Genomic DNA, 26,577 nt, shown 5'->3' with positions numbered 1-26,577 from the left:
ATTCAGAACATTAAGAGTAAAAGCCTTTGTTGAAAAGATTGATGTGACAAAAACTCACCCTGGGGGTCCAGAGGGCTGGCAGGGACGCCCACCGCACCTTCGGCAGGGACGCCTTAACATTGGTCTTCCTTAAAACATTGGTGATACTGTGGCTTAGGGCACGCGGTGCGCACTTTGGGTTTTTATAGGCGCACTTGTGCTGAGTGTTTTCGTCAGCGCGCAATGGTGCGAAATTCAAACAGTATTAAAGGGGACTTGGCGTTTTTATCATTGCCCGTTGTTAGGTTCATCTTTTGAGAGTTCCTGGGTGCTATCCTGATTTATCCTGTGTTCTGATTCCTGTTTTGACCCTGCCTTGACTTTCCTGATTACTGTGATCCCGACCTCTACCTGCTAAACAGACTATTCTGATATCCGTATTCCGACCCGTGCCTGTCTTGACCATTCTGATTGAACTCCCGGCTTTGACCCTTGCCTGTCTGACTTTGCTTGAATTCTGCCCGCACTGATCCGGCCTGTTTGACTACACTTTATTTCTGCTCCTTGAACTGTTATCTTCTGCCTAAAGACTATGTTTAATAATCATGCCCCTCTGCTCATCCAGAACCCTTAGCTTTGCTCCTCTCTTTATAAGACCTGGCGGCATCCAGTTAGCCGAGGGCTCCTCCCGAGGTGAAAGGTGGCTGTTAAAGACAGAAGCAAGAGCCGAGACCAGGGAGCCTAGCTTTGGTTCTGGATTCTGGGTACCGAGCATGACATGTGACAGCAAGAATACCACTGAATCAGAAAACATGGCTGAAACCAACAAAGATAATGAATTTGTTTATGAGAATAGCTGGTTTGACTACTCTAAATATTGCACTAAAAGAAAGTTTAATCAGCCCACAAATAACCATGTGGTTGAAACATTTATTAAGGCAGTTGAGAGGGATATTGCCAAACTACGTTGCCCCCCCATCAAACAGAGTGGTAATCTAACTAAAATGGAAAAAGAAGCATTTCAAAGTTTGAGTAAAGATGATTCTTTAATTATTAAAACTAGCTGACAAGGGAGGCGCCATTGTGGTGACAGACAACTGTGTGATAGCGACTAGTGATGGGTGAATCTAACCTTCTTTGTTTCACTGAAAATTTGCAAAACTATGAAAGATTTTGCTCTTCACCAATAGGGACCACTTCCATTTACTAGATAAAGACTCTGTAAGCAATATTAAGCTAGAGATAGATGCATATATTCATGAGTTGAAACAATCGGCATTTTACTGGAGAAAATCACATGTTTCTACAGGTGGATTACCCAATTACTCCAGTGTTTTATTTGCTTCCTAAACTTCATAAAGATCTTTGTAATACACCTGGCAAACCCCATGTTGTAGGGATGGCATCAGTCTTTCAACCAATGACCACTTTCCTGTATAGCCACCTTAATCTTGTTGTTGTCAATACTAAGTACTAAATTAACAACACTAGTAATTTTATTAACAAAATCAGGGTCATCACAGATCTTCCAGATGATGCAATGTTGTGCTCAATAGATGTGACATCTCTTTACATCTCCATCCCCCATCATGGGGGTATGATGGTGATTCAGCAAGTTCTCAACACTATGGAATTACCAGAGGGAGTACCTGAAATGCTTTTAACATTTTTGCATTAGGTCTTGAACAAGAACTACTTTCGTTTTGAGGGTAAGTTCTATTAGCAGAGCCAGGGCATGTCGTTGGGTTCTAATGCAGCATAGACCTATGCTAATTTATTCATGGTTCAGTTTGAAGAGGATTTATTTATTGAATACTGGTCCCATATATGTGCCTGGCCATGCTAAATAGATTACCTGTTTTTCATTTGGCAAGGTGAAGTGGAATTATTGGAGGAATTCAAAGAGTATCTGGATTCAAGACAGGTGGTGTACTTCCTGGATGTCTCTGTATAAATGAAGCATGGGAGGCTGGAAACAGATATTTTTCTAAAGTCTAAGATAATATTGGCTTAACTCTGCTAGTTTTCACCCCACAACACTAATGGGCTTCCATATAGCCAGCTACTTAGAGCCCGCTGCATTGTAAATGATCCAGAAAGATTTGAAGTAATGGTGGCAGAAATTATTTCACATTTCAAGAGTAGGGGGAATGGTTAGACTACATTGGAGAATGGTTTGGAGAAAGTAATGAAAGTGGCGAGAGAAACTATTGAGTAGAAGTCAATTAAAAGAGAAGAACAGACTAGGAAAGAATTTGAAAGATTGTCTGGAACATGCCTTGAGTGATCCCCCAAAGGAACAGAGTACATGGTTATTAGGAACCAAAGGTATGTACTGTATAGCTGTGGACAGTGTGTGCATTTTGCAAAAGTTGTTCACACTGTAGGACAGAAAAAATATTCTAACTATAAATTTATCAACTATAAAATGGTTTGGGATCTACATTTTAAAATGGTCCTTGTGGGAAACTGTATGTTGGGGAGACTACAAGGCCACTAACTATAAGGGAGGGAGAACATAGGAGCGATATCAAATGTGGCATGGTTTTTACTGTAATCTCGATGATGATTATTTTGTTGACGATATATTCATTAACCAAAGCTTGTTGTAGGAGTATCGTCTTTAGTGTATTTTAATCCTATTTTAAATAATTCTATTTTGATCTTTGATTTTAGCTCACTTTTTCACTAATTGGTTATTAATATATATGGAATATTAATATGATGAAGACAGGCCTGTTGAAGAGAAATTAAGATTGATGTGTCATTATATTCCTCACCCAGAGTACACAGTGTAGGGTGTATGCACTTTACTTGCACTCTTTGCACTTTCAGTGCTATTATAGATTATACATTTAACACTTTATATGACTTTTCTTTATTTATAATGTGTTTTTAATCTTAATCTGTGTTACATATGAGATGTGTTTGTTATATTATGCCTCCTCTCATTGAGAGATATTAGCTGTGGTTATAGTATTTGGTTATATGAATAGGTTAAGCATCCAGTAGGTGACACATGGGGAATAAGATATGTAGATCTGGCACATGTGCAGTATAATAGAAGAGGCAGGGAAGCCATGTTTGGTTTGGAAATAGTACTGCCCATTACAACTGCTACCAGATTAACAAGATACATTGAAGTCTACGGATGGCAATTATTAGTCCATAGGCATCATTTTTACGGCGAAAATTGGCAAACAATTTCCCTCATCACTGCTTTGGGCTATAGACACAAGAAACCCCTTGTCAAAAGGGGACTTGGTGTCTGAAAGTTGGGGTGTTCTCCAATACACCAACTTGTTCACCTTATAAGCCTGAGTGCTGTGTTTGGTATGTACTTAATTATATGTTTTAATGACTTTGTAATTATACATTGTTGTAATTATATGCTTTATTAAACCATTTATTTGCAAACCGTAAGTGTCTGTACTAATGATGTGCTGTGCAGAGTAACTTTTGTATCGGGTCCATCTTAATCCTTTTAGAGTCCCAGAAGCCCATAGGCAGGCTAGTTATAACCTACTTATTACGCTGTCCTCCTATGAATTATCATCCTCTGAACTCTCGATCCTAAACATGGGATAAGGGTTTGTACCAACCTATAAGGTGAATGTAGAGGACTGGGAAATCGACTTTCTTACGTTTATTCGTAAACTGAAACTTAAAATGTGATATTCAGAGTGTAATGGGTCTGAACCAGTGAGTATTTAAAAAAAAATCAAGTACAATGATACCAGAAGTGTAAGAATATGTAGAACTGTAGTATGAATGTGGAACAGATCCAAAACGGCAGTCGAACTGCAGAAAATCCGTTTATTGGGGAGTGTACAACATGTTTCGGGACAAGCCCTTTGTCAAGTATCAAGTATCACACTTGATAAAGGGCTTTTACCGAAACATGTTGTACACTCCCCAATAAACGGATTTTCTGCAGTTCGACTGCCGTTTTGGATCTGTTCCACATTCATACTACAGTTCTACATATTGATTTGGGTTATCGGACACAGGATACCCGTGGACAGGTCTGATCTAATTATGTGGTGAGCTCCTTTCATACTAAATTGTGTATACATTGAGAAGTGTAAGAATACCTGGTAGTCCAGTGGGGCAGCAGGAATGCCATGCTCCTTGCGGAGACACCTGCAGTGCTAGTCTCCTTTGCACACCAATGCATGCTTGATCCCGGTTGACGTGTTAGTGTATGCATGTTGATCCTTTTCTCTTCAGAGCACCTCTTCATTGCGGTTGGTGTGAAATTTGAATATTTAAAGGGACCAGGGGCAATAATAATTAGCCTATCTTCATAGTTCCTTATATTGTCTGATCCTTGCTCTTGACACTGCCTGTCCCTGACCTTCTCTTGCTTGCTGCCCGACCTTTGACCCTACATGACTCTCTTGGATCCTGTTGTGTACTGCGATATTGGTGTGTTTGAATCGATGTATGACCTTGGTTACTCTCTCGTCTCTTGAATCTGTACTGCTTCTCCTAGTATCATCATCATCATCATCATTTTTTATATAGCGCTGTCAAGATACGCAGTGCTTTACCTTAGTTATAACAAACAGGGAATAAATGGGATAGGATTAGAGGGCTCTACAAAATAGAGTTTACAAAGTAAAAGTTAGGGCAAAATTGGGACATTAGGATTTTAGAAACAATTTTGTGATTTTTGATACAGCAATGACTGATGAATTAAGGTACATTGAATAAGCTTCTTTAAACAGGTGGGTCTTTAAGGAGCGCTTGAAAGTTTGGAAAGAAGGAGAAAGTCTGACAGCTCGAGGCAGAGAGTTCCAGAGAAAAGCAGATGCCCGAGAGAAGTCTTGTAGACGAGAATGGGCAGAAGTGATGAGAGGAGAAGAGAGGTGAAGATCAGAAACAGAGTGAAGGTTGCGTGAAGGAGAGTATTTGGATGTATCAATCAGGCCAGTCCCTTGACTATGCTCCTGTTTTTCGTTCCAGTTACAACGTTTTGTTACCTTGTCTGCCCAGAACTCACTCCATGGTCCTCTTACATTAAGACCTGGTGACACCCAAGTAGCTGAGGGCTTGTCTCAAAGCCAAAGGTGGCTGTTATAGGTGGAAGAATGAGCTGCGCCTGGGACCTTGGCACTAGTTCTGGGTTTTGGACTCCTTTCATAACAATATGTGAATAATGATTATTTCAGGCTTTTGAACATGTTGACCTTTTAGAAATGACAATGGTGTGGGTTATGAATGAGAAATGTGTGTACAATTTGAGTTTTATTGAACAAGCAGCCTTACATTATTTACAAAACAAATAATGATATTATTATCCATAAAGCTGACAAAGGGGAAGAATTGTGGTACTTGACAAAGAAAAGTACATTAGTGAGGTGTTAAGATATTTGAATACTCAAGGGCACTACACTAAAATTGGGCATGACCCAACCAGTAATTTGACCTGATGGCAGAAGAAGCATGGCTATATTCTGTTATAGATGACACAGAGAAAGAACTTTTGATCACTGATAACCCGAGGATTCAGGTGCTCTACCTACTAAAAGTGCATATGACCCTTGTCAACCCTCCAGGTAGACCAATAGTTTCAGGTATTGGATCAGTACTAGAACCCCACTTTTTACAAAAAGAAGTAATGAAAATGAATGTGTGCCTTATAGACACTACAGACCTTCTTTGCAGACTCAATAAATTAGATTTACTTCCACCATGGTTAATCTTATGTGGAATAGAGACATCCATCTATCCCTCTTGGTGAAGGTATGGCCTGTATAGAGGAAGTGTTATTAGAAACCAATCTGCAAAACCAGAAGATTTTCTTTGTTCTTGATTGTCTTTAAATGGTGTTGATTAAAAATTATTTTACATTTGAGAATGAATACTATTGCAAGGCATGTCGATAGGTGCTACGGATGTATGCCACCTGCAAAAGAAGTTCTTTCAGAGAAAGAATGGGGAGAGATGCTACAGTAGCTTCACCAATGGATACAGATTTAGTATAACAATTCATCAAAGACTCCAAATCAGGAAAAGCATCAGGTCCTTATCACTACATAGTGAAATATTACAAACAGTTCTTAAAACACCTAATGAACTTCCTGATGAAGGGAGGTTTATCCCCCCGAAACGTTGATCACGAGGTGATATAATAAAGAGGGGTGTCCCCCCAACTGCTGATTATAGCGTGTGTGCGGATCCGTTTCTTGTTTGCTGTCACCTCCTACACTGCACATGCAAACAGCATCCATTGTAATGATAGTGAAGGAAAAGACCCTTAATTCTAAGATAGTCACAGACCCATCTTGCTTATCAACACAGACATCAAACTGTTGCAAAAATACCAGTCAACAGATTACTAAGGAAATCCCAGACCTAATTCACCATGATCAAGTAGGCTTCATGCCAGGATGGCAAATGCCAGATAATATCCATAAAGAGATTGACCTGGTCTGCCTTGCACCAAAGCTGAACTCTGCCCCTTTCCTTCCATCTCTTGACGGATAAAAAACATTGGATAGGCTGGATTGTAGATACATATTTGCAATATCCAATCCTTTCCTTAAGGAATTACTACAGCTCTATGTGGCACCCTCAGGTGCTCAGCAGCCTAAACATGAACCAAACAGAGATAAAGGGGGGAATCCACAGAGATGCCCTATGTCTCCCCTGATATTTACTCTGTCCCTGAAGCCCTTAGCCCACACAATCAGTCTAGACTAAAGCTTTACAGTGGGGAATATGGAACATATGATCAGGATATTATACTTACTCTAACATCACCCCAAACCACATTACCAAACTTACAACAGACCCTTGAATGCTTCCAGTGCATCTCAGGATACAAAATCAATCCAACAAATTCAAATGCACTTCCATTGAAAATGCTCAACTCAAAATGAATATTGTTGCAACTTAATGTTGATTATAGATGATAAACAGACTCACTGGAATACTTGGGAATCTGTCTTTTTCTGCATACGACATTTGATATACAGCCAAACTCCCCCAAACTGAATAATAAACAGATAGATATGATAACATGGCACATCTATCATATTTTTTGGTTTAACAGAATAGCAGATGTCAAGATGATGCTACAGTCACAACTCCTAAATCTGTTTAGAGCATTGCCAAAACATTTCCCTGAAAAGACAAGCTCTTCTCCCCAGAATGCCATGTACAATATACAGGGGGCAATTAAAAACAAAACAACAGAAAAATGCAAGTGAACTGGAAGCTATAGTCAATACACATGTAATATCAGGGTAAACATAGAAAAAAATTGAGAATCACTTCACACCCCCTTCAATTAGCACACCTGAAGTAAAGAGACCACCTTTAGGCATTCAGACCCCATCAAAGCATACACTAGATCTATGGAACACAATAGCAATCAATATTCCTGCCTAACATCACATGACACACACACACACACAAAGAGGACAATTTCAGAAAAATCCATGTGTCTGTGAAGCCTCTAGTGAAGAGTCTACAAAATCATATACAAATAATATCACACTCCTTCATGAATCTGCAGACTCAGGGGCAATCCAGACCTCTCAGCTTGTTTCAGAGGGTGTGGGGAATGGGGGGCCTTTATACCTACTGGACCTGGATCAGGAATTCTGGAAGATGGTAGTGACTCTGCTCTCTGAGGTCTTACTCCACACAATACAAGTAGCCCCACTCACATCTCTACTAGTCATGAAAGTAAGAGCCATACACCCCAAACATTCCACAGACTAGTTACTCACATCCCTATTAGCAACAAACTGGAAACAACCGCAGATCCCAGGATCACAGACACTGATTACTAAAGTAAATTGGATCAGAAATAAACTTCTGGACAGGAGATATAAAGGGAAGAGGAAATGGTTTCCATGGGCTCATCACCTAGAAACCCTGCAGCTGAGAGACAATTACACAACCAAAGGTATCCTGTATGTAACACAACAACCATGAGTATGATGAGTATAATAATTATGATGGGTATGATGAGTATGACAGATATGATGAGTATGATATATTTCCTTTCTCCAACCCTACCTGCCTCTATTTCCCAACACAATACAACTGATATATTATATAATGTGGTGTTACCCAGCACAGTTGCTGTGTATTATTTAATTGATACAATGAACTGTGACACCTTATGATGCCCATTGACACAACCTTGTGAAACAATTTGTCACTATCATTTGTTAAACCTACTTTTAAAGTCAATACAAATACAAATACAATACAAATCAATATAAAACTCAAATAAAAATAAAGTATAACTTACTTAGTACAGAAAATGTCCTGATAACCATCTGATCTAAATGGAACAAGCAAGGTATTTAAATGTGCAGTGATCAGGCCTCCTATCATTATATCTCCTTCCTTTATATATTTCACTTCTTTATGTGCTTTAGTTATTTGCAAGCGACAGGCCTCACTGAAAGGCTCGACCTCAGATGTGAAGGGTCTGACACAACACATTATACAATAAATCAGTATTTCAGTGGGATGAGCTGTGACTCCCAGCATTTGTCTCATACAGTCCAATGTATCTAATAGAGAGAGGAAGGTCAGAGAGATTCCCAGCAGCAGCAGCAGCAGTAACACCGAGAGACACAGGGGCCCCAGGGTGCAGGTGCCGGAGTAAGGGGCCCGGCTAATCCAACCCTCATTTTATAGAGAACAGAGAGAGGATTTGCACAGTAGAATGAATATAGACACAGTCACCTGGGGGAGCTCAGCTCTATTCTGGGAATAGTACATGTAACTGACATTTAGACTGTGGTCAAATTTATTTTTGAACTGTATCACATTCTAATTCCAAACTTTAATATGTCAGGACTGAATGTGACATTATTAACATCAGTGGAGAAAGGTTTCATAGGCTGCTAAATACATTGAGAGACATTTGGCAAATTTACTAAAGAGCAAATTGTGTGTTTTTGACAAAATCATCAATTGACTAAAGGTCAAGTAATATACTGTGTTGGTAAAATACCTTATTACTGGAAACATTTGTGCCATTTGGCCAGGCGTGTTTTTCCTCAAATTACCATGTGAAAAATCGGAAAGTTTGTTCAAATGTTGACAGGTCATAAAGAGTAACAGTGACAAATCGTTTCAAAAAACAAGTTCTCCATTTCTCTGAACATACAGTAAACATAAGAATTTATACTTTATTCTCCAGAATCCACAGCTGCCATATTTTCATACATTGGGCAGAGTTATTGTTACGCCTAGCAATTAGTTGTTCCACATTACACATGTTTTGAACCGATTTTTCCCAATCCGCATATAGAGGGGGGAGTTGAGATTTCCATACTTGAGCTATGAGTCTACGCGCTTGAAATAGAATTTTATGAAGTATTTTTTTTGCAGGGCGAGTCAGCTGATTGGGTGGGTCCATACCTAAGATATACCACTTGGGATTAAGTGGAATCTCAAAGCCTAGGATGGTGGTAATACGTTTTTGTATCCTGGCCCAATAGTCATTTAATACAGGGCAGGACCAGAACGTGTGCAGTAAAGTTCCCTCCTCTGCATTGCACCTAACACAAGTATCCGCAATATCAGGGTGGATTTTGTGCAGCCGAGATCTTGTATAATACGCCCTATGTATCAAGTACAGTTGCAAAATGCTATACTTATATATGGGTGAAATAGACAGTGGGGTTAACAACACCTGGGCCCACTGATCGTCAGTTATATAGTCAATGGAGTGTTCCCAGTGCGCCCTTGCTTTTATTGAGTTTTTCCCTAAAACCAAATTTTGTAGTTCTTTGTAGAAATGAGTGATAGAGTGCCTGGAATTCTCTGATATCAATTGTTCCATTATGGAGGAGGTACCAAACTGCAGACACTTGGATTTATTCAGTCTATAAAGCGCAGCTCTCACTTTGTGGTATATTAGCCATTGAGAATTGGGCAATCAATAGGTTTGCATTAACTCATTAAATGCCGTTATCGGACCAAACCTGGCCTATAGACCATATCCCTGCCTGGATCCACTCCTTTGGAGAGGACAGCTTATCTAGAGGAGCCAGTTTACAGTTATACCATAAAGGGGTTTGCAGTTCTTGTACTACTGGTTGGACCAGTTGGAGAGACCATTGCAAACAGAGTTTTTGGGATTCCACCAGGAAGCAGTTACTCACCAACTGCTTTGTCTTATACAGGTTTAGGGCCATAATGGCATAGAATGGAGAGAGATCAGTATTTAATAAACACTGCCACAGCTGAACTAGAGCGTCCTCAGGCAGAGCACTTTTCAGAGTACGGATTTGTGAGAGTTGGGCCGTGAGGTAATACAGATGCATGTCTGGGAGGGCCATGCCCCCATCAGTTTTGGGTCTCTGCAGCGTTTTTATGGACAGTCTGCATCTGTTTTTCCCCCAAATAAATTGCCGGAAGAGGGATGCTAAGTGGGCAAAAAAGGGGGCTTGAATCTTAATAGGCGCATGCCACAGTTCATAAAGAATTTTCGGGGCAATCACCATCTTTATAAGTTGTATGCGCCCAGTCGGACCCAAAGGGAGAAGTTCCCATGCCTGGAACTTGGCTTGAGCCCAGTAGAGTAAAGGCGCAACGTTAAGAGTATAATAGGAGGATATAGGGGTAGCAATGTGAATACCCAAATATGTAAATTTATCAACCAAATGTAGTTTTGCGCAATCTGGGTTCAGGGGACCAGTTAAGGGGTCAATTGGAAAAAGAGTGGATTTGGAGGGGTTTATTTTGAGGCCCGAAATTCGTCCAAAGTCGGCCGTTAACGTCAGAAGTTCCGTCAGTGAATTGTGTGTGTCCCCTAAATACACTAAAGTGTCGTCTGCATACATTTGTACCTTTTCTTCTCTGTTTGCCAGTCATAGGCCAATAATACGTGGATTTTGTTTAATTGCTAATGCTAGAGGCTCGATGGCCATGGCGAACAACAAGGGGGACAGTGGACACCCCTGGCGCGTACCCCTAGCTAAGGTAAATTTCTCAGTTTGTGAGGCATTGAGCCTTAGGGATGCCACCGGGGTCTTATAGAGAAGTTGAACTAGCGAAGTGAAGTGAGGGCCAACACCAAATGCTTTGAGGACACGCCACAGGTACGCCCATTCAACTGTATCGAAAGCTTTGGCTATGTCCAAAGCAGCAACTGCTCTCTGACCCCGATTACAGTGGTCCACAGATAAGTTGAGCATCAGCCTTCTTATATTGTGCGCGGTGGTTTTTTGAGGGATAAAACCAGTTTGGTCCTCAGTGATTATGTGGGTTATTACTTTGTTTAGTTGTCCGGCTAGAACCTTCGCCAGGATTTTAACATCTGTTGTCAAAAGCGATATTGGCCTATAGGCCTCTGGGTATGTTAAGTCTTTGCCAGGTTTGGGTAAAAGTACTATCGTTGCCTCATACATTGAGGCAGGAAGCCTTTGGATGTTGAAGGAGTTGTTAAAGGATTCTAAAAGTTTTGGGGCTAGTAAAGGGGCATGTTTTTCAGAGCCCGCAGCTTTACCTGCAGGGAAAGAGTCAATTGCCTCCTGGATTTCAATTATTGACAAAGGTTGGTCTAAGAACTGTTTAAATTCTTCAGTTAGGGTAGGAAACCTCAAACCATCGAGAAATTGATTCAGCACCTCATCCCCGTGCTCCAGTTTAGAACTATAGAGATCTGTGTAAAAAGTTGTCATGATTTGATTAATTTCAGTGGGGTCTGTGGTAATTACCGAGTCAGCTCGTTTGAGTTTAGCTATCATGGGGGGAGTAGTCTGCGCTCTACTGAGCAGGGCCAGAATCCTGCCTGCCCGCTCACCTTGTTCTAAGATACGGGCTTTGGCAAACAAGTGCTTATATTGGGATTTTTCCCACATTGCCTTTGCATAGTTTCCCTGGGCTAGCTTCAATTGGGCAACCAAATCTGGGGAAGGGTTATCTGAGAGAGCGTTTTCAAAGCACTTGACTTCACCCTCCAATGCCTGCTGGGCTTGTCTGGATTGCTTTTTGTATGAGGAGATTTCTTTGTTCAAGTACCCCCCTAAGATAGGCTTTAAATGAGTCCCAAACAATATTAATGTCAGCGGAGCCTTGATTTAACTGAAAAAATTCTTGTATAGTGGCTGCATGTTCCTTGTCATTATTAAGGATTGTTAGCCACAGAGGATGTAAAGACCAGCGAGGTCTAATCTGGGTACTTGGTAGAGTAAGTTGTATCTCTAGGGGGGCATGATCAGTGATACCCCTAGGTAGGTACTCCACTAAATGTAAGTCAGAGAGGGCCTTGTCATTGACAAATGCTAAGTCTATCCTGGAGAGCACTGAATGGGACAATGAGAAGCACGAGTACTGTCTAAGACCAGGGTGTAGGAATCTCCAGGCTTCGACAAGGCCCACATTGCTAGTAAGTGAGGCTAGGTAGGATTGAGAGTCTGTAATGTTACTAGGACGAGTACACAGTCTATCCAAGGCCGGGTCCATCAAGTTGTTGAAGTCCCCAGCGGCTATCACTCTGTCATGGGGAAATTGAGCTATGAATTGTGTAAGTTGGGAAATACACGATGAGTCATACGGCGGAGGGATATATAAATTAGCAATCACAAATTCTTTATGATGAACATTTGCATGTACAAAAATAAATCTACCCCTAGGGTCTGATTTTAGCGATAGAAGTTGGAAGGGTACCTGCTTGGAAATCAGGGTAGCAACACCTGATGAAAAGGAGCTGTATGTAGCATGATAATGCCATCCTACCCAAGGCTTTTTGAGTTCTAGTATTCTCCTACCCTCCAAATGGGAAGTATGACATCCGCCCCCCTTTGTTTCACCTAGTTGAGCACTAGTCTACGCTTTATAGGGTTGTTAAGGCCACGGACATTCCAGCTTAACAATTTGAGAGTCATGGGGGATTCCAAAACCATTGGGGAAGCACGTGCAATTTGACAGTCAACATATTGAAAATTAAACACCTGAGTTGAACAAATAAAGCATCAAACCGGATAAACATTCCCATCCTACACCCACCCCTTCTACTTTGGTGCCCAACTTTAAGTAGAAATGAACCCATAACAGATAACAATAGATTTGTGGGGGTGTTAGCACAACCGCTCAATCCGAGCTGTGAGAAATGCGCACAAATGAGGCCAGTTGCTGTGGCCTCCCTCCGTCCCCCAACATATAGTGTGAAGTTAACAGGATTTTACAGACGATAGAATTAAGAATAACATTTCAGTCAAAGTGACATAAGTCCCGTGCAATAGGAAGTTCTTACCCACTTGGACTTGGCAGGCGCCAGAACACAGATGAAACGTGGCCTGCCGTGCACAGTAAAAAAGAAAACTGCAAGGAACAGTAGGAAGGTCATCCTGATTAGGGATAAAAAAACCCTTCCTTGAATAGAATTAGGAACATGCAGTACCTGACAAGTGAACCGAGTACAGTCCTAGGACATCAGGAGTATGTTGATCAAGAAAAGGAAATGCCAACAGGAGTAAAAATCCTTGAAGCAATGTAGAAACCAACTTGTACAGCATGAGGTAATGTTCTAGAGCGTATTACTTATGAAACATATAGAAGAAAACCGATATCCATTGGTACGTAGTGAATGTTATTGAACTGGTGAAACTTGGCCTGCCGAATACAGCAAGGGAAAACAGGTACCAACTGCAGGAGGATATACACCATCGATACACCATCGACAGGCCTGGCGCAGCACAGAGAGAGAGAGAGAGAAAAAAAAAACCCACCAATCTTGCGAATATCAGGAATATGCTGTTCCAGAAAATAAAATGACATCAGGAGCAAATATCATGTAGGCAGGATAGAAAGCCGAAGGTAAATTCTTACTGCTGCCGTTGTGGCCGATCCTGGCCCTCCTCGTCCCCTTGACTGGGTCTACGGTCCAGCCAGTCTCCAAAATCTTTGGGCGAAGTAAAGAAGTGAGTGGAGCCTTCTGATATCACTCTCATCCTGGCGGGATATAGCATTGCGTACTGTATATTTTTCTGTCGCATGCGTTTCTTGCAGTCGATGAACTGGGCCCTTTGCTTTTGTACTTCGGCCGAGAAGTCGGCATATATAGAAATTGTACTGTCCTGGAAAGTAATCGAACCCTTCTGCCTAGCCAGCTTTAGCAAACCATCACGGTCACGGGCATTCAAGAGCCGGGCAATGAGTGGCCTAGCAGGAGTTCCAGGGGGACCACGTCTAGTGGGAACTCTGTGAGCTCTTTCGATCGTGAAGGCCTGAGAGAGGGATTGTGGCCCAAAGGTAACACGCAGCCATTCTTCCAGGAACAGTTCAGGGGCATCATCCTCCGCATTCTCAGGAAAGCCTACAAATCTTAGGTTATTCCTGCGGATCCTATTTTCCAAATCATCCGCTTTTTGTTGGGCCATTTGCAGGGATTTCTGTAGATCTTGTACGTTACCCTGTAGGGGAAGACAGGAGTCCTCTAGGTTGCTTATCCGCTGCTCAGCCGCCATTGCCCGCTCACACATTTTCTGCATGTCGTGCCTTATAATGGAGAGGTCGACTTTAATTTCGTCTGTTTTAGCACTGATGAGTGAGGCACAGGTGTCTAAAGTTGAGCGAATCTCCTCCAGAACATCCCTCAACGATGGTTCGGCCAGCTCCTGGGAATTCGGATCTGATGCGGTAGTCGGAGAGCTAGGCCCTGAGGTGGAGGCGCCTTCCCGGCCTTCCCGGGCAAACTTCCGCAGCTTTGCGGCTGCTTCCGACGCCCTTTTTTGCGCCCGATTTTGCCCCATTAAGTGGCGTGGTGGAAGGGGATCCCAAATGTGATCCACGTTGCAGGGTAATAAAGGGTCTACCGACCTGTATCAGGATAGTTACGCAGTCAAGGGACGGAGCTCGCCAGATATGCGACTGCTCACATCAGGTAGGTAACCACGCCCCCAAGTTTCCAGTCTTTACCCTTTTTTGACAAAGTCTTTTTCGCCATTTTCTGACTTGCAAATTGATACAATGAAGCTACATCCAGTGACATCATATCCTGTATTCCAACAAATATGTCACATGTAACCAGCAAAATACTGGCATTTATTCATCTTTACTAATAATATTATATTTATTTTTTATTTATATTATTATTTATCTATTAATCATTTTAACATATGACTGCCATCCTCCCACAAATACTTTTTTAGACAATGCTCAAATGAATCTAAATAAATACCTTCAACTTAACCTGTTGATTGTTTGTGGTTCATCACAGTTTTAACATACAGCATTTATGGAATACAGTAATGAATGTATATGAGGCAGCACTGGTTTATATGTACCTGTAACCTTGATACACCTGTGTCTCTATGTCCTGGGGATGTATCTGCTCAGTATCATTTATGGGAATCCCTCCAGGGAATATTTTCTGAATCTCCCTAGTGATCTATAGATATTGTAGAAACTTAATTATAGATGCAAGAAAATTAGATTCCCAACACTATGTCAGCCATCTTGCTCTTATCTTACATACAGAGATTGTTGTGCCATTTTAAGGTTATTATATGACACTGGAATGAGACATGGGGATAAAGGACAGCCTTGTTCAGTGCTGGGAAACTGGGCTTAAAGCTTCCAACTCAGGAACAAACAACCTGATTTATACAGCTGGGATTCTCATTGGAGGATTATTTTGCATATTAATGACACCGTTGGCTCTGGAGTACTGGAGAAACGTTTTATTAGATAATACAAAAAAACTATAAAATCCACATTAGATTACATGGGAATAAAGGAACCAGTACAGTCTGCATATTCTGATTGTGATTATTTATCAGTCTTGCTCTATCAGCTTCTATAGCAGATGTTATTTCATCCAATATATCTTATAGGGGGGCTCCCTTTGCCTAGAAGATGTATTAGAGGTCACTCTATTAAACTCGCCAGACATCATGTCTCTCTACATGCAGAATTTGTGCAAAAGGCAGTTCTTTTGTTACATTTTGTTTGTACTGGAATCAGTTATTTGAGTGATCTCTAATTCATCTGCTAGGAAAGGAGCCTCCCTATAAGATATATTGGATCTAACTGTCAGTGAATATCTGACACCCAACTGCTGCATGAAGACAGAATGAAGAGAAACAGATGCTAAGAGAGGAATAGTGAAGGTAAACTTGATTATTTCAGAAACACTAAAGAATATTTAATTGATTGTATTCAGAAAGTTTCTTATTTCAGTCTGATTAAGTCTGATCAAATTTTCATATTTGCAATAGTTCCCCTTTAATAAGGTCTGCACCATATATGGTCAGATAAATGAGCATTTGGTGCATTTCAATATTTACCTTTGGCCACAGTAAATCTTATGAACCAATGTGTATATTCTTTATGGTGTAGAAAATGTACCCAAACTTGTCTTGTACCCACAGTATAAATATGGCCTGTGTTCCCTGGTGTTACACTCTGCACCCAGCAGCACCCAATGTGGGATCCATGAAGGGTGGCGGCAGCATCATTTCCTGGGACACAAGCGATTGGTAGGTCAGTACTAAGTACCACTTTGGCTCCCATTACTGCTCCAGTACTTGTTCCCATGTGGAATAATAAATTACTTTTCTAATCTTTCTAGAACATGTTTTAGTTATTGGGTTCAAATTCTTTTTAAATTAATTTCTATGACAATTAACACCTTTATGTTATCGGTGCATGTTAACCCTTACCTAATTAAGATACTAAAGTTACTCCTTATTATGATCACACTATATGGTGTGGTTGTTGTTATAATCAGTATGTATCAATAACAGCTAAGTATATACTGTAAGCAGGTATTTAAAAAGTGAGTTTCTATATAAGTAACAATAAAATAGCATTCACTTAACACCTTAGTGCTGTGTATCATAGAGTCTCTGACAGTGGCCACTGGGAACCATTTTACCGATACTCAACGATGACACTTCTAAGATTACATTTACACAGATCAACTACAGATCATAAAGCTTCATTTCTCAGTAACTGTGATTTTGTGTTAATATCAGGTCTCAATATGATGATGTAACATTTGGGCAGAAATATAGAGGCTAAAAGTCCAGCACTTGAGGTGAGTATGGCAAATATCTCCACACACACAGTGTTTTTGCCTTTGGTGCTCAGATAGGCCGGGATCATTGTGATCCAAACACTGCAGAAGAGCAACATGCTGAAAGTGATGTACTTGGCCTCATTAAAACTGTCCGGTAATGTCCGAGCTAAATATGCTAAAACAAAACTAACAGCTGCCAGAAGCCCCATATACCCAATAACTGAGTAAAAGCCAATAGCTGAGCCCTCATTGCACTGAATGATGATGGTTCCAGGGTAAGTGTGAAGGTCCAGTTCCTGAAAGGGAGGAGAAATGGCCAACCAAGTCATGCAGATTATTATTTGAATGGATGAGCAGAACAAGACTACAGAATTGGACAGTTTGACTCCCACCCATTTTCTCCATGAGCTCCCTGGCTTGGTGGCTTTGAAAGCAACACAAACCATGATAGTCTTGGCCAGGAGAGAAGAGACAGCTATGGAGAAGGTGATTCCAAAAGTGATGTTACGCAGCATGCAGGTTATATCCAAAGGGCGACCGAGGAACAGAAACACACTGAGGAAGCTCAGCTTGATGGAGACAAGGAGGAGGAAACTCAGGCTCCTGTTGTTGGCTCTCACTATGGGGGTATCACTATATTTTATAAACACTCCCAAAATTGTCTCAGTAATAAGGAAAAACAGGACTAGGATGGATAAAAAAAGTAGTGAAAGGACATCATCACTGTATGTTAGAAAATCTTCCTTCATGGGAATACACTGAATCCTCTTCTTGTTTGGCCATTCCATGTCTGGGCATTGGAAGCAGTTTTCACTGTCTGAAAATGAGGGGTGGGGGGGTCTTTATGGAATCTCATTACAATAAAAGAAAATATATAATATAAATTAAGAAAACATATCAGGTTGTATGTAAATACCGGACTTTGAGAAAGATGACAGGGTTAATGAGAATTGCCAGGAAAATACATAACTCTGCAGTGTTGATCAGATGATTTGGTTTTACCAATTAGAAACCATTTGGAGTGGGGGAACAGTACTACAGGCAGCCATTATGTATCAGCTCTTGCCCAGATAATTAGTGACTTTACCAACACTGGGTTTACATGAGTATTTCTCACAAACAACATAATTGATTCTCTACCAGAAAGATAAACTGTAAGTTTCATTGTTTGAGGAGAGACCAATTATCCAGATAGTTGAGGAGCCCCTAAATGGCAATGGATTGTAAGGGGGGTAGAAATCAAGGTTTATGAGGCACCTCAGAGTAATTTATATGGGGAGTGGTGTTAGGGGGAGATGTATGTGTGAGAATATAAAGCCTTTAGATACAGTCTCCAACTGATAGATAAATGATACTGTCATGTGAGAGGTTTTGATATTGTCTTTGCCACTCTATAGCAACCAGCAAATTAGAATAGTTTGCACCTGTATTCACACATAATGAATTATGGGGAAACTAGTGTAGAAAATTCCCCTTGTAAGCAAGGAACATTGTTGCAAATCAATACCTTTGTATTTTGACATAATAATTAGGTTGGTAATAAAAAAATGTGCTTTTAATGCTTTCGTGTTAGCCAGAACAAGTGAAACATTTGTCAGTTTTAAGGAGGCAAATAAACCATGCAAAAAAATCACTCAAAATATTTTTTTTAAATATGTGAATAGTAAAAAAAATTAAGAAGGATAGGGTGGGACCATTGTTGTCAAAGGGAGGTGTGTTGATGAGAACAGAGATAAAGCAGAGATTTTGAACTGTTATTTTTCATCTGTCAACACAAATGAGGAACCAAGTAATATAGGTTTCCTTCTTAATAGTCCTAAGTCTATTAATTCAACAAACGATGCATGGTTCACACAGGAGAACATGTAAAGATAAACAAATGTCTGGGACAGGAGGTATTCATTGCAGAGTACTAAACAAGCTTAGCTCTGTGATTGTCAAACCTCTTTACTTTTTCAGGATTCACTGAGGTCTGGCATGATGCCGAGAGATTGGCGATTAACTAACGTGGTGACGCTATTCAAAAGGGACCCCGTTCTCAGCCTCAAAACTTTAAGCCAGTTAGTCTGACATCATTGGTAGTAAAGATTTTAGAAGGGATATTAAGGGATACTTGACTTCATTGCATTAATAATCCTATGAGTTTGTGCCAGCATGGCTTTAAGTGTAATAGATCTTGCAGACTAACTTAATTTCTTTTTATGTGAAGGTGAGCAAACACCTTGGGGCAAATTCACTAAGATGCGAAGTTGCGCCAGGCGCAACTTCGCCGCACTTCGCCGCACTTCGCCAGGCGTAGTTTCGCCAGTGCTTCGCAAATTCACTAAAATCCGAAGTTGCGCACAGGGGTAGCGTAAGGTTGCGGAGTTGCGCTAGCGTTGTTTCGCTATATAAAGCGAAGTTGCGATAGCGAAGGCTAATTTGCATACGGCGCGAAATTCAAATTTAAATGGAGGAACACGTATCTGCACTACAAATGCCTAGAAAACCTTCAAATCTGCAAATAAAAATTTTATTTTGCCCTACACATGTGCCCACTGTCTAGGTAAGTTGCCATGAGTCAGGAAAAGTAGGGGGGAGGAAGGGGAGCCCCAAAAAAATTTTGATCTTTTTCAGCCTATCAGCCATCATGTAGAAAACACGCCAGCGTTTTTTGGGACTTAGAAAAAATTTTTGACTTTTTTTGAAACAATCCCTATCTACTCTATTGCGCTTCGCCAGGTCTGAGGTGGCGAAGGAAGTCTAGTGTAAAAGGTAGCGTTCGCTACACTGCGCAAGTTAGGGAATTTGCGTAGTTTCGTCGCTAGCGAAGATTCGCCTGGCATAAGGTTGCGAAGTAACACTAGCAAATCTACGCCAGCGTTCGTTAGTGAATTTGCGCAGTAGCGAAAATGCCAAACGCTAGCGAATTAACGCTAGTGTTCGGCGCTTCACGCGTTAGTGAATTTGCCCCCTTGACTCTCGGATGGCAGTGGATGTGATTTACTTAGCCTCTGCTAAAGCATTTGATACAGTACCACACAGAAGGTTACTGTTTAAATTAAGTAATTTTGACCTGGAGCATTTGTACATGGATAGAGAATTGATCTGAATGATAGATTGCACAGAGTGATATTAAAAGGAACATTTTCTAATTGTACCAGTGTTGTTAGTGGAGTACTGCAGAGCTCTGTTCTACGTCCCTTGCTTTTCAACTTCTTTATTAATTGTTTATTAATGACGTGGAGGAGGGCATTGAAAGTACTGTTTCTATTTTGGAGTATGCAGTGCAGTTTTGTGCTCCAGTTCTTGAGAGGGATATAAATGAGCTGGAGAGAGTGCAGAGACTAAGTGCAACTAAACTGGTTAGAGGGAGGGAAGAGTTAAATTATAAGGGGACACTGTCAAGGTTGGGGCTTTTGTATCTGTAAAATAGAAACTTGTGAGGGGACATGATTATACTTTACAAGTACATTAGAATAAATTATAGACAGACCCCCACAGGGCCCCCCGGCAGCTCACGCGCCACTGACAAATGCAGCCAAATGCGGCTGTACGGAGGGGAGCGGGGCCCGACTGTGCGTAATGCACCAGGGCCTGCCCCCCTCTAATGACGCTATTGTAGACAGATAGTGGGGGACCTTTTTTCACATAAAGAGGATCACTGCTCCAGAGGCCTCCCCTTCAAAAGAAAAAAGAAGTAACATAGGTGATTCTTCAAAGTGAGGACAGTGAGGTCGGGGAATGCACTGCCCGATGATGTTGTGATGCTGATTCTGATAACAAATTAAGAGGGGCTTGGTTTTCTTGGACAAGCAGAATAGCCAAGGCTATTATGATACTAAAATCTACATTTAGGGGCAGATTTATTAAGGTTTGAATAGTAAATTCGAATTTTTGAGTTATGTTTTTGGTCAAAATTCATAAATTCGAGTTGGGAATAATCATATAATTCTAATTCTAATTTGAGAGTTATACTTTGACCCTGGAAGTAACTTGAATTTAATTGGTCACCACCTAAAGTCTTCTGAGTTCATGTGTAATTCAATGGCAGAGGTCTGTTGACCCATTTGAAGATGTTAATAGCCTTCCTGACATTTAAGGGATTTTTTGTTGTTGAAAAATTGCATTTGAATTCAATTCCATTTTTCGGTTCTGTATTATTCGTTCAAATTTTAGATGTTTGAGTTTTTTCTTAAATAAGATACCATTCGAGATTCAAGGTCATTCCAGTTCATTCAAGATAAAAAAAAACTCTATCACTCGACCTTTGATAAATCTGCCCCTAAGTACAGTATATTGGTATAAATAGCTTGTGAGTATATGGAGGGGTTGGTGTGATTGTGTGTATGTATAGACACTGGGTTTCATTTGGAAGCAGTGGCTCTCCGCTAATGAGGTGAGTTGAGGCACTCGCCTCAGGCTTCAGCGCCCCTCTGGTTACCAGGGGTGGCAAAAATGCCGCTCCTGGTAACTAAGAGAAGAATTTACGTTTTTCAACCCAGAAAGTTGGCTCTTCTAGTGCAGTGCGCGCAACTGTGTGCTCTGCATTAGTGACGTGGACCCCCCACCCCGTCCCGGTGGCGGCAAAACAAAGCCCGTCTCAGGCGGCAATATGCGCAGGATCGACCCTGTTTGGAAGGGTTGAACTTGATGGACTTTTTTCAACCCGACTTAACTATGTAACAATGTAACAAATATATGAGAGTCTCGTTCTCCATTTATTCTTTATTAAGTATTTCTTGCATTATGCCAATCTATGATTATTGTATGATTATTGATGAATTTTTGGATTTTTTTTTTTAAATTGTTAATGTTATCCAAGGTCAACACTTTTTATATTATTAAATATGCTGTACACTATTAATTATTTGCTAGTGAACATGGTTTAGAGTTAACCTGTGAAGTGCAAATAGAGAGAGACAATATTACAATTGGATTTTATTTTCTGTATAAAATAATGTGTTGCTACATTCCATGTGCTTATGTCTCTATCTAGCCTTCACCTTCTATTTGTCTCTTTCTTTGTGCTGAATTCATTCAGTTCATAAACAATCAAGGTATGAAAATAAATAAATTTTTACCAGTTGTGTTGGAGATCTCTCCCTTGGAACAAGGGGCACAATCATAACAGCAGGTTTTGGCTCCAGGTATTGGCACCTTCCTTTGTCCAGGGGCACAATTGGCTGAGCATTGAGCTATTGGGATCTAGAAATACAATTAAAAAAAGTGTAGAAAGTTGTGAGAATTGGAGTTTTCTATAGTGAGCAATGGAAGTGAAGGGGGCAGAGAGCAAGGGATAATTATTCAGGTGCAGGTCTGATTATATGATTATATTTATGGAGTGAATTCCAAAACTCTAATTCAGTCTGAAATTGTCAAATAGTGTAATTCTTTGTGCTACACATTTCTCTTTTCTCCTTCTTATTTGGTTTAAATGGCATTCATTGGAGATGACCTTATGATACTATAAAACTTTCTGGATAACAGGTTTCTCAGGCTTCTTATCATTTACAGTAGGGGGTACATTATCCCTTATAATACATGAGTGATACTCAGAGTTCCCTGTATAACTCAGCCTGCAGCCTTGTGTCTTTATATGGTCACAGAACAACCCCTCAGTGACTTCTAATATCCTTATCATTTACAGTAGGGGGTACATTATCCCTTATAATACATGAGTGATACTCAGAGTCCCTGTATAACTCAGCCTGTAGCCTTGTGCCTTTAAATGGTCACAGAACAACCCCTCAGTGACTTCTAATATCCTTATCATTTACAGTAGGGGGTACATTATCCCTTATAATACATGAGTGATACTCAGAGTTCCCTGTATAACTCAGCCTGCAGCCTTGTGCCTTTATATGGTCACAGAACAACCCCTCAGTGACTTCTAATATCCTTATCATTTACAGTAGGGGGTACATTATCCCTTATAATACATGAGTGATACTCAGAGTTCCCTGTATAACTCAGCCTGCAGCCTTGTGCCTTTATATGGTCACAGAACAACCCCTCAGTGACTTCTAATATCCTTATCATTTACAGTAGGGGGTACATTATCCCTTATAATACATGAGTGATACTTAGAGTTCCCTGTATAACTCAGCCTGCAGCCTTGTGCCTTTATATGGTCACAGAACAACCCCTCAGTGACTTCTAATATCCTTATCATTTACAGTAGGGGGTACATTATCCCTTATAATACATGAGTGATACTTAGAGTTCCCTGTATAACTCAGCCTGCAGCCTTGTGCCTTTATATGGTCACAGAACAACCCCTCAGTGACTTCTAATATCCTTATCATTTACAGTAGGGGGTACATTATCCCTTATAATACATGAGTGATACTCAGAGTTCCCTGTATAACTCAGCCTGCAGCCTTGTGTCTTTATATGGTCACAGAACAACCCCTCAGTGACTTCTAATATCCTTATCATTTACAGTAGGGGGTACATTATCCCTTATAATACATGAGTGATACTCAGAGTTCCCTGTATAACTCAGCCTGCAGCCTTGTGCCTTTATATGGTCACAGAACAACCCCTCAGTGACTTCTAATATCCTTATCATTTACAGTAGGGGGTACATTATCCCTTATAATACATGAGTGATACTCAGAGTTTCCTGTATAACTCAGCCTGCAGCTTTGTGCAGCGCCGGATTATGTGGGCGGGCACCCCAAGGCCGCGCTGTTCTGTCGCCCAGCCTTGCGGTCCTAGCCCATTTACACCTTTCCCCATGAGCATGCATGCGCACCGTAACAGGAGCACTCGAGAGCTGCGCTCCCCAGTGTTTCACAGACAGCGGCTGGGCGACATGCTGACCCTAATTTTTTGCTGCCCTAGGCCCGGGCCTATGTGGCCTCACCACAAATCCAGGCCTGGCCTTATGCCTTTATATGGTCACAGAAGTTCACAGTGATTTCAGATTAACTTTAGAGGATAAATACTATAAACCCATATATTAATATATATAAATAAATAAATATGCACCATAAAGTTTAATAAACATTAAAAAAAGAATAAAGAGTAATATTCTTACTTCATTGTTATTTGTCTTCCATTTTATTAATGATAAAGTGATGTTCAGCTGCTGATCTGGTGGAGCCCAAGGTGAAAACTCAGCAAAGAAGTTGTTATTCATTTCATCTGCATCTGTGATACCTTTATAGATCCGTAACCCAGTGATATATTCTCCATTTTCATCAAATGAGAAGGTTGCTCCATGTTGGGTCCTATCTTGTGGTTTCCTCAAATGCCAGTGCAGCTGCTGTTTAGGAAAAATGTTTGAATAGGTCAGTGCTGACAAATTAGACTTGGTAATAATGGAGTAAAGCCCATTAAACCCATAGAGATAATATAAGTTTGAGTTACATAAAGATTTATGTCTATTGTCAGCAGAGATCTGGGGAATGTCAAAAGCTCTGCACTCCAGTGGCCACATTGCTACACTCACAGTCGGGTTTTGCCAGACTTCTCATTACAGGAACAATCTGTTTGTACCTTTAGTGGCTCAATAGATTGGGCACTAGCTTCTGTATAATTAACTATAATCCCACAATGCATCCTTCCATTGTTACACTGTATTTTACTGGGGTTCTCTTTACCTTAGCATTGCTATTTTGCGTCAGTCAATAGAATGTTATTGTGGATGTGTAATGGGTCCTAAAGGCAAAATCATGGAGCTGTCCAGGACACTGAGCATGCTCAGATCAGCCGACCTTGATCCTTCTATTTATAAAAGTTTTTAGCCTGATGGAGAGCAGCTTGGTCACAGGACACTTAGAGTGTTGATAAGAAACAGACTTAGAACAGTCAAGGTATCATGTTTAGTATCCCCAACCCAGAACAGACCCCAAAGTTCATGTCACGGCTGAAGCTTCTGTTTATAACAGCCGCCTTTCACATTGCTACTCATATGCCCCAGGTCTTAAAGTGAGAGAACAGGAACATGTGACTGGAGTAATGGGGAAAGAGCAGAGTGTAGTTGAAGAAACAGACTGGGTTCAAAAGCCAATCAGTCAGCGTGGTACAGAGTCAGGATCTAGAAGCGTAGTCAGAAAACAGACAAAGGTTGGTTCAGGCAGTGATACAGCAATGGTCAAGGACAGGCAACAGTCAAGGAGTAGTAAACCAATAATAAGTGCACCCAGGAACTATCTTGAATAGACCAATGTTAGGCAAAGCAAAGAAGGAACTGAGCACTTTTAAAGATTTAAACTTTGCACCAAGCACAATGACATCACATGGTGTAACAATAAAATAACGCATGTAGGTGCGCAGTCAACCTGTGCACAAGTGGGGAAGTTGCCCCCCAGGTACTATTACACATAATTGTGAGTTAGAGTTCCAAGGATTTTAGTACACTGAAATGGCATAAAAAAAGCATACTGCTTTGCAGAATTATTGATAGAAAGACCCATATGTTTAATACACTCTCATGCACCATATATAATTCTGTTCCTGAGATGACTGCATCCATAATTACTAATTTTGTATGTTTGAAAATGTACCGCCCATTGACCTTTACTTGATGCTGTTACAACTCTACTTGAAATATTTTAAAAATTAAATTTTTTGGTGTGCCCTTATGTCTACAGACTCAGAGACAAATATTTTATTATATAATAATATAGCCCTAATTTGGTAAGTGTCTCTTTAAATAGAAATTAACCCGTGGCAATCCAGGGCCCTGAGTCTTAGTTTTGCATATGAAAAGTACTGGAAACTGAGATTTACAGGGCAGTGCCTCCACCTAGGGAACACTGAGAAGCACACCTCAGGGGGGTTCCACTAGGAAAAATAAAACGCACAAGTTTGCAATGAAAGAAATATAAACTTTATATAAAACAGTAATGAAAGAACTAATACACAATGCACTCCTGCACTGGGGACATGTGGGACATACCTAACTCACTATTAGGTACCTGTTTCTCCAACACAGTCCTTTTTATTATCAAAGTCCCAATCCTCTGGAAGGGTTAATAATCACACAGTTCAGTTAAAATGGAATGTCCCTTGAGCTCTTATACCCCAAGTAGCGCTACCTTTCCCAAAATTACCTCTCCCTTTGGAACTTAGCAGCCACTCCCATGTAGCAGGTGAATTCACAAGACCTGTCCTCAAACCGGGCCCCAGACTTGTATCCTTGCCAGTATCCTCCATTGGGTGGCTCACTCACTGGGGTGCTCTCAGAGGCAGTCACACTTGAGATTACAGGCAGCTCTGTGGCAGGATCAATCTCACCAGTGGCACCTTTCAACTCCTGAGTCTCTGGCAACTTGGCATGGAATGGACTCTCTCTGTATTCTAGAGATGCAGTAGCTTGGACAGTCTAAAAAAACTGGTTCTGGCTGGATACTGTAGCATAGAACTCGTATTAAGCTCTTTTGGAGCCTCTGTACATTTGACTTCAAAATCAGACACACCCTCTCTCCCAAGGATGCACTGGGCGCCCAGCCAATCGGATGGCTCTCCAGCCTGTAACTGGGCTGGATGATGTCACAGACAGAAAAACAGGTGAAGGATTTCTCTAATCTCCTACAATAACATACCTGCTCTTTTAGGGAATCGCTATATATATATATATATATATACATATATGTCTTTAT

The 26,577-nt window shown here is 40.8% G+C and overlaps 1 protein-coding gene across 2 annotated transcripts in view; it reads right to left on the bottom strand.

The window, feature by feature from the left end:
- Positions 1–26,577, bottom strand: part of LOC121401515 (vomeronasal type-2 receptor 116-like) — a 76,255-nt gene that overhangs the window by 25,321 nt on the left and 24,357 nt on the right. For both annotated transcript variants that reach the window (XM_041586561.1, XM_041586558.1), the window contains exons 2-3: positions 24,009–24,236; positions 22,048–22,171 (exon numbers count right to left, since the gene is read on the bottom strand). In XM_041586561.1, coding sequence (XP_041442495.1) covers positions 22,048–22,092 — 45 coding nt within the window. In that variant the 5' untranslated portion in view covers positions 22,093–22,171; positions 24,009–24,236. The remainder of the gene's footprint in view (positions 1–22,047; positions 22,172–24,008; positions 24,237–26,577) is intronic.

This window comes from Xenopus laevis, chromosome 1L (assembly GCF_017654675.1).
Source record: "Xenopus laevis strain J_2021 chromosome 1L, Xenopus_laevis_v10.1, whole genome shotgun sequence".
NCBI lineage: Eukaryota > Metazoa > Chordata > Amphibia > Anura > Pipidae > Xenopus > Xenopus laevis.
Note: the sequence above shows the minus strand (reverse complement) of the source record. Positions and strands in the feature narration are given on the sequence as shown.